The sequence below is a fragment of the Olea europaea genome, chromosome 10 (genome assembly GCF_002742605.1).
Source record: "Olea europaea var. sylvestris chromosome 10, O_europaea_v1, whole genome shotgun sequence".
In the NCBI taxonomy this organism is placed as follows: Eukaryota; Viridiplantae; Streptophyta; class Magnoliopsida; order Lamiales; family Oleaceae; genus Olea; species Olea europaea.
In genome coordinates, this window is record NC_036246.1 from 38,421,758 (window position 1) to 38,430,709 (window position 8,952).

An 8,952-nucleotide genomic window follows, 5' to 3' on the forward strand; every position below is an offset into this window, starting at 1 on the left:
GCCCGTTGCGATCAACTTGTACATTCTAATTATTCACTCTCTTATACGCATATTTGCATTATTAATTTCCTAAAAAAGGAAGTTATAGACGCTTAGATTCAAATACAAGATGACTTATTGGTGTATCCTATGAATTTTGCTAATTTGTCCGAATTTTTTTGCTCAAATAGTTGATATTCTCTCACATGTTATGGGTCCCACATGAATAAAAAAAGTCCAAAAAAAGTGGTGTCCTCGTCATTGTGAGAGTCAGTCACCCCCCGTCAAAAAAATTCAGGCGCTATTGATATTCCTATTTGTATTTTCTATAAGAATCATATGACAAGTACAGAATTTTTTGACCAAAAAAAAAAAAAAATCTTACAGACAACACATGGCACGACATCATTGAAACATAAGAAAAAAGGAAAAAAAATATTTCACTTACATTTTGCCACGTCATTTTCTGTACAAATTTTGCTAAAAGTTTTTCTATACTTTTGGCTTTATTGTTTCTTCAAACTGCAATTTTAATTTTTCTTTTATTTGACCATTTTATAATAAAAATTTTGTCATTAATTTCGAGTTTACCATGAAAGTGCACACTGCTTTCTTTAATGAATACGTGTTAAACTCTTAATTGTACACCTCAGCTTTTGTGATTAAATCGAATTCAAATTCCCCAATTTACCCCTTTTCAGACTCCTATCAATCATGGTATTTCAGTAGATTACGACAAAACCAGGGCTCCAAAATATGGAATCTCAATTTAAATTGAGAAAATTCTAAAAAGTCCCTAACCTTTTCAACATATGTGAATGGATCCAAAACCTTAAAATCTCGAAAGAATTTTTGTATTTGTAGTAGAGAAAGACCTTACGGATGAAATCCATCCAAATGGAAACTAAAATTACAGGTGAAAACACATTGCCACTTTTTGTAAATGTAAAATAAGTGGGCAATGAAAATCAAGATTTGAAGGTTGATGTTGGATCTGTCAATATTTGAAAGTAAAGATCCAATTTGAACATTTATTAATAAGTTTGGGACCTCTAAAGCAATTTTCTGAATTCAAATTCTCATACAAAAACTGTTTCTCAGCTTTACAATAACTCCACCATAGATATACCCGATCTTTTGCTGGCAACTGCGTTCTTTCCTCCACCAACTCCTCCTATTTACGCACACAGACGAGAAAATCATAATCATCGGATCCTAGGGTTTCGCCGTTTCTCTCTAGTGATCTGATTTCAAAAAGAAGTAAGAAAAATGGTTCGTGTCAGCAATGGAATCATCACACTGATTAACGTTCTAACGTTCGTAATTTCTTTAACCGCCATTGGTTTATCGCTTTGGTTCGGTCTAAATTCACACACCCATTGTCACAAAATTCTCCAAAAACCTCTATTATTTGTGGGTTTAGCGCTTTCAATTGTTTCGTTATTAGGGTTATTTGGATCGTGCAGCAGACTTTCATCTTTCATGTGGATTTATCTTATAATCTTGTTCTTGCTTATTGTCGGATTGGTGGCTTTTACCGTTTTTACTATTGTTGTTACGAATAAACACATCGGAAAAGCATTGTCGGAAAAAAGGATTGGAGAACACAGGCTTGGAGATTATTCGCGTTGGTTGCAGACTTACGTGATTAATGCAGAAAACTGGGATGAAATCAAGAATTGCCTGGTTGATGTGAATTTGTGTCGGCATTTAACGGCGAACAAGGGCGAGGAGGAATTTTTTATGCGTAATCTGTCTCTAATTCAGGTATTTAATCGTCTGCGTCTGTTTCTATCTCATCGTATTGAATGTTTTCTGATTTCGTCCATAAAATGTTTCAATCTTGTGGTATCAGATATATGTATTCTGGTATTGATCACAAAACCATGTTCGTCTTTGTTTCTATATCATCGTATCATATGTACTTTTGTTTTGTTCATTATTTGTTTCCATGTTTATTTCTATCTAATCGTGCATGCATATTATATTAATAGTCGGGCATGGGATCGAATGTGAAATTACCATAGGCAGATCTAATGCTTAATTTCTTCCATCCAGTCGGGTTGCTGCCAACCACCAGCATACTGTGGCTTCCAGTCCCAGAATGCAACCTATTGGATAGTGCCTAAAACCAGCCCCGCTGTGCCCAATCGGGATTGCAAGACGTGGAGCAACATCCAGAAAGAACTCTGCTTCGACTGTGAGTCGTGCAAGACGGCTGTACTGAACAATATTAAGAAAGATTGGAGACTTATAGCCATCATTAATTCAATCATACTTGTTATTGTAATTATTGTCTACTCCATTGGATGTTGTGCACTCAAAAGCAATTCTTCTAGTGGATACCAGAAATACAGTGGCCCTGCTTAATGAATTAAATGTGAAATGTGGATGCAATAAACTCTCTGGTGATTCTATTGCTGTTGATTTAGTTATTATTATTATTATTTTTTTTGGTAAGTACTTTCAATGAATTTTATTTATGTAGTTTTTCATATGGATGTTGCTTTCTCTGAGTAGAGAAGTCTCCTAGCAAAGTACAAAATAGAGCGAGTTAGCCATAGATATAATGTTTTGTATGCTGGACGATAGTTATTAAATTATGTTCGATCACCACCATACACTCGTACTTCTCTCTTTCATTTTCATATTATATTGTTTCTAAATTAGCTTATAATAATTTTTGAAGTGTTATTTTCATTACATTTGCTAGTGTTGGACATTTGGACCACGAAATTAGAAAACCCAAATCGGTCTAGGTTGGTTTTCTTGAGTTCGTCAATTTTTTAAAAGAATTTTTTGTTTTGTTGGGTTTCAAAAGGGACCAAAAACCTAGAGGACAAATCGTTACCTCACCCCCTCGGACTCTCATCTCAATTCTCAAATCCAAATCGTGTCTTTTTTAGCCGATGTCAACAAAAGGACCGTCGAAGCTCAAACCGATTAACCCAAACCAAATGGATCGAGGATAGTACGGTTCAAATTATGGATTGGTTCGATGAGGACTGGTTGAATTGACGACTTAACCAGCCTGTTCATCCTCGTAAAAAACTGCAGTTATTGTCAGGCCAAAAAACCGTCCCCCGGACGGGGCTACTGAAGCCAGGATTAAGGATTGAACTTCTTGATTGTCTAATACTGTTTAGATTTGTGGCATGAAACCTCAAAACTTACCAAATCAACGAGGTACAGTACACACAACTAAATGAAATTACTCACCTATGTAAATAACGACTAGGGTGGATATAATTCCATAAGATTCTAGTTTCAAGATAATCAAACCGAACCATGAACCAATGATTTTTTGAATAATGGAATCAAATCAATTTATTTATTATTATTATTATTATTTTTTAAATATATGGAACCAAACCAGAATCGAAATTGGGCCATTTGGTTCTGGTTTGTTTCGGTTCGGTTTGATTCTAATTTCATTTTTTAAATTTTCAGACTTGCACCACATTCAAAAGTTAGTAACACATACCTAAATTTTAAAAAAAATAAATAAATAAATAAAAATCAAACATTCAGCAAGTTCAAATTATCAATCATCATGATCTCAAAATTCAAACTAACAAACAAAGTATAGCTATAATTTAAATACACAGATCAATTTTCGTTCTCATAAGATTGTTCAATAAGTAATAATAATGATTCACTAAATTAATTGCCACAGTTTTGACAACACACCCCCACAATAAATGATGAATTATGCAATTATTTTACGGTCCACTTTTACTAACAACCATTAACCATTTAATACTCAGTTAAAGTTTATTGGATTTTTATTTATTTGCGAAGAACACAAATAATTCATCAAACAATCAAGGTAAAAAAATAGTTTAAAGGCTTTTTAAGTGATTGATCAATTTTATTTTTCAATCTAAATGTGGTGCCAGCTTGTCATAGCATTGTGTAAATTGAAAATGATTTGAGAAAAATTATTCAAATGAATACAAATTAATGAATTGTCTCTAATGACCCATAACCGATTCATGAGCTGTCTCAATGAATACAAACTTAGGTTTTCTCTGTGTGTGTATTAAAACATTAAGCTTGGTTCTGGTTCTCGATTTTAGAACAAGAATCAATCCAAATGGTTCTAGGTTAAAAGAACTAAAACCATTATTTTGTCCGCCCCTGGTGACCGGAGCCACAGTAAATAATATTGGAAATTTTTTATATCATAGTATTTTGGCCCATATTTCAATCTACTTCAACCACTCAGAACAATATAACATTTTCTCTCTTCAAATTCCCTAAAGATTTAAATAAGGCAAGACGAAAAGTCAAGGCAGGAATACTTCACGGAAATTTCAATATATTTCGCCATACTCGAATAGGAAATTGTTGCAAGTTTTCGTGAAACCCACAACCCTACCACCTCCGCGTTTCAATCCTTCAAAACCATCCTGTTTCTATACATTGCTGCTACTATGCAACTAGTTTGGTGTTAGTAGAACTCACCCCAAAAAACTCAAAAGTTACCTAAATGATTTTAAGCCCACAAGTTGAGCATTAACTCGAAGATGTGAGACACAATTATGATTATTAAAATCCACACCTTTTAGAACCATCAACTATGACCTCTATTCTCACCTTGGTCTTTTATTAGAAGTAGCCCTACCAACATGTCCCTGTCTCCAACAACAGTTATCCTGGAAGGGTGTTTGCCCTAATACCAATTGTTATAATCACATTTACGTAAAGTTCAATCGTCTCAAAAACAAATCTCTTCTACCCCACCAATCACAGAACTGCAATCACTTAAGTTTAACTATGTACAGGATTTTCAAGGCTAGTCCTGCCAGTCCTACCTTAGTTGTATGTTCTAAGCATACGATAATAAAATCATGGCGTCCCTTTCCTCCAGCAACCAATGAAAAATGGAAAAAATAAAATCACAATTAAGGGTCTGTGAGGATTAAACAAAAAGGACAACGAAAATGATGAAAAAAGGGAAAATTGGAGCTTCGTTAGTCCTCTAGAGCGTGTTTAGAATATTTTAAGCACAAGATCAAGTCTTTACTCATCTATTTTACATAAATAGAATTTCATCAAAATACCATATAAAAAAAGAGGAGGTGATGCAGGAGCTTAAAAGGTGAACGACCATTATAGAAAGGAAGCATGAAGATTGCATGTAAGACAACTCTATTCTCAAAATTTATATGGTGATCACAGAAAATCATGATTCAAGTACAATGGAACTTGTAAAACATCAGCTCTGCAGTTACATGTTCCACAAGGATGGCATGGTCAGAAGACATGCAGTGAAGTTTCATTTGAGAAAAGTGCATCCCAAAAACATGAAAACGTATGCTACCAATGACGTTAGAAGTTCAAGAGTCCACGTCGGCTGCAACAGAAATGATGGGATCAATGGAACCAAGAAAGAACCGCATATCCAGCCGACAACAAGAGCCCCAAATCTGCCATGAATAAAACAAACATTCACCAATAAGTAACTAATAGATAGTTGACCTGAAATTGGGGAAAAATAGGATTTCAAAGCTCGTCTCCCACAAAACTCACCCAATAACAGCAGCTCTAGGCAAGCTCTTGGTCTTGTCATTGAGGAAGTATATGCAAGCTGCAAAAGAGAGTGCCACCTGTGCAGGGAATAATTATACATTACCAAAATTAGCCAATTGGCAATATTCCACTTTTGAAATTAAATCTTTAGTACAGATGTAAACATAGACCCCGTTCGATAGCATTTAAATTAGAACTCTTTTTTCAATATACTCATTTTCTACCACACATTCACACAATAAAATATTCTGAATGTAAACCCAAAGTATTTCACTACCTTTTAATCATACATTCTCCAATAATTCTTTATTCAAAACATTGCTTTTGTAACTAATGGCCAAAAAACAGGGGCATAATTACATAAGCATGATACCCACTCCAAGTAACATGCACGAAAGATACTCCTAATGCTAAGAGCAAAGGCATGAAACATTCTGAAAGCATGACATGAAAGACAAGTTCTTTGCAAATTTTTCATAGGCCCGAAAACATTAAAAAACCCTGGTCCTCCAGGCAATCACTTCCATCTCCTGCACATAAGTACCAAAGAAGCCCCGCTCAAACATGTTTTCAATCCCTTTTCTTCAAGATTTAGGAAGCTGCTTAATTACCAAGTGACAAATAATATAATTAAAAATATTTATTTTTTAAATCACTTTTCCAAATTTATTTTTCAAGTACTATAATCAGTTCAACAACAAACAAAGCCTTATTCCTGATAAATTTGGAATTGGCTTTGGGAATCCTTTATGCTATCGTGGGTTCATTGTGAGCTCAACACACTAGGAGATCCAAAGGAAGTAGAATTTTAGCAACTACCACGTCAATTTAGGTTGACACCTTCCTCTTTAAATAATAATCAGTTCAGGTAATGCAAAACAAGTAGATCTAAGTTTGATTGTAACACATGAGAACTTATCAAAGGTTAATGGTGAACCAAGTGATAACAAAGTAGATGAAACCACAAGAAAAAATCTTAGATGCTGAAAAGTTCTTATTTTTGAGATTGAAGAAAACATTTCATATGAATATAATTTTTGATATTGATTCTGTGAGAAGAATTGAACACCAGCCACATGAGATCATCTTTGGAAAGCCTCAACAAATGAATTGCATTGCGACGTTTGATAAATGTCCAATAGTTTTTTCAAGGGCAGCAATGGTGCAACTTAGCCACTTTTTTAGAGTTGGAAGTGCCAAAGAGCACCAGGGTCCAGGTTCAAGAAAAAGCAAAGTCATCAAAAATAAATTTTATTTAAACTTCAGAGATTCACAAGTCCTTTTATTCCTAAACCTGTCTTTATCTCAGTTTGTTAAATTGTAATGATGTTTTGGTTGCTGCAATTGGATCAATTGCTGAAACGCATATAATATATTTATACGAAGTTAAGTGGTGGGTTCTATTCAAATTAACAGATGTTTGCATAACTTGTTGCAACTGAGATAGCAACAGCAGTTTATTCTTTTGATAAATTGGGCACATTTTGTGCTCCTATAAATATTTAGTTATGGAATCATACAAGCTCCTAAATTCAGCTCTATACACCAATATATCAGCTCTTTTGGATATTCTAAAAAAATAGAAGCCTGATATTTCTTACTGCAATTTCTCTTCATTTATCTTTTATACTGTTTATTACGAGCTTCCCTGAATAAATTCTTTTCACAAAATTGATTTAGGAATCTTATTTATGCAATGCAAGCAATCATTTACCAAACTTTGACAAAACTAACCACCTAGAGAACACAATAAAGTAATGAATGTATCTAAAATTTATTGTCAATTTATGGTGAACTACACGTTCTCGAAGAATCTAACAAAAAATTCCCTAAGAAACTAGCACTAAGAAATAGTTGCATCGAATGGGACTTTTAGCTAATGACAACATTCCATACTCGCAGGGCAAGCATCCCTATGAGGAATTGGTTCGAGAGGAAATTGAATAATAACTTTGACATGAATCAGACGTGTAAAGACAAACCTGGAAAGCAGGCCCAGCTTCAGCAGAATTCATCACACTCCAGCATGCCATAAACGCAAACAGGAACAATCTTCTTAAAATGATTACGGGTGGGGGTACTTCCACAAAACTAAGCAAGTTCTTAACCCAAGGGGGAGACTCCTCCACCTTCTTCTTTAGCCTGGTCTTCAAGTTGATCTTTGTTTTTTTCCTATTCTGGAAGCTACTCGTCAGCAGTTTCTCAAAAGCAGCTTCTATTGATTCCGCACTTCTCTCATGACCAGCATACTGGCTCAACAAAAAATTCCGAGCACTCCAAACTTCTTCCTCAGAGGCATCATTAGTTATACCCAGCCGCTTATAAGGATCCCAGACATTAACCCGAGGAAATTTTGAAGTGCTACCTAATGATATTCATAAACTCAAAATTATCTTAAACCAAAAATTGCAGTACCATACCCGAATTTCATTTAGCCAAATAGGAAATATATGCAACTTAGACCCCAGCACTAAACCTTATAAATAGATATGGCAAATCGGTATTAATATACCAAATTCTTGAAGATTAACTTAAATTTAGCTAATGATTATGAAGATAAAAGACAACTAAGGTCTTACCAACCAGTTTGACACCACAAACACTGAATTTTAGATAGAAAAAAAAAGGAAAAAATATATATATCCTTGTGAAAAAGCTCTTCTTCTTACTGTCAAGTCTGACCCATAAAAAATTATTTATTTTCTAACTTCCTTATTTACTTATTAAGTAAATGTCCTTCTAAGTAAAGTTTTTAATCTTAGCCAGACATGCTATTAGCGCTTGCATTCTGTATGACAAGCGCATTTACCTTCATATGGAGTATCCACAGCACATCTAGGGCTCCTAAAATTAAAGCTGCACGGCGTTATTCTCTTCGAATTACCTCGAGCTGAACTGAATCAAAATGAATTATTATTATTTTTTTTTTATAAGGATAATAATCTACAAAAAAGAATATACATAAAAATTAATACAAAAAAGTAATTTAATTCATGTAATATAACAAAAAACTTACAGTCGATGACCAAGGAAAGAGGATGAAAGTGTAGGCCTTGAGAGAAGATTTGCCGCCATTAGCTTAGGTTTTGTTTAAGCTTTCTTCTCATATATGATAATTAGAATGACTGGGACGCCATGGAAGAGAGAGATGAGAGATAATGCCAGTCCCAAATCGGGTTGTGGGTTTTGGACTTCGGTAGGTGAAATGATGAGGGAGATGGTTCGGATTCGAATTCGGGTTTCGTTTCGTGAGAATCCAATCTGGATTGGATATGCGTGGCAGGCCAGCCGAGCCCGCTAAGCTGTCCGGTAACAAGCCTGCGCCCAAATTGAGACGAATTTGGAATGTTTCTGGCCCGATAATTAATTTCTAGGCCGTGAATAATTTGAAAAAGAAATATGGGAAATGAAATGTTGAAACGAATTCTAAAAGAAAGA

The 8,952-nt window shown here is 34.6% G+C and overlaps 2 protein-coding genes across 2 annotated transcripts; one reads left to right on the forward strand and one right to left on the reverse strand.

The window, feature by feature from the left end:
* The first annotated feature begins 1,115 nt into the window (after positions 1-1,115).
* Positions 1,116-2,419, forward strand: LOC111402764 (tetraspanin-8-like). Its single transcript, XM_023031102.1, has 2 exons — positions 1,116-1,746; positions 2,038-2,419. The coding sequence occupies exons 1-2, from the start codon at positions 1,249-1,251 to the stop codon at positions 2,347-2,349; spliced, it is 810 nt and encodes a 269-aa protein (XP_022886870.1). The 5' UTR covers positions 1,116-1,248; the 3' UTR covers positions 2,350-2,419.
* A 2,678-nt stretch (positions 2,420-5,097) lies between these two features.
* Positions 5,098-8,705, reverse strand: LOC111402152 (protein CHAPERONE-LIKE PROTEIN OF POR1, chloroplastic-like). The gene is made up of 5 exons (XM_023030266.1): positions 8,531-8,705; positions 8,324-8,409; positions 7,497-7,879; positions 5,515-5,591; positions 5,098-5,411 (listed from the first exon to the last, which is right to left on the reverse strand). The coding sequence occupies exons 1-5, from the start codon at positions 8,587-8,589 to the stop codon at positions 5,261-5,263; spliced, it is 756 nt and encodes a 251-aa protein (XP_022886034.1). The 5' UTR covers positions 8,590-8,705; the 3' UTR covers positions 5,098-5,260.
* Between the last annotated feature and the right edge of the window lie 247 nt (positions 8,706-8,952).

Coding starts and splice junctions, on each gene's coding strand:
- LOC111402764 (XM_023031102.1), top strand. CDS start 1,249: ATGGTTCGTGTCAGCAATGGAATCATCACACTGATTAACGTTCTAACG. Junction 1,747..2,037: donor GTAATCTGTCTCTAATTCAG/GTATTTAATCGT, acceptor TCTTCCATCCAG/TCGGGTTGCTGCCAACCACC.
- LOC111402152 (XM_023030266.1), bottom strand. CDS start 8,589: ATGGCGGCAAATCTTCTCTCAAGGCCTACACTTTCATCCTCTTTCCTT. Junction 8,410..8,530: donor TCTTTCCTTGGTCATCGACT/GTAAGTTTTTTG, acceptor ATTTTGATTCAG/TTCAGCTCGAGGTAATTCGA. Junction 7,880..8,323: donor TGTGGATACTCCATATGAAG/GTAAATGCGCTT, acceptor GAATATCATTAG/GTAGCACTTCAAAATTTCCT.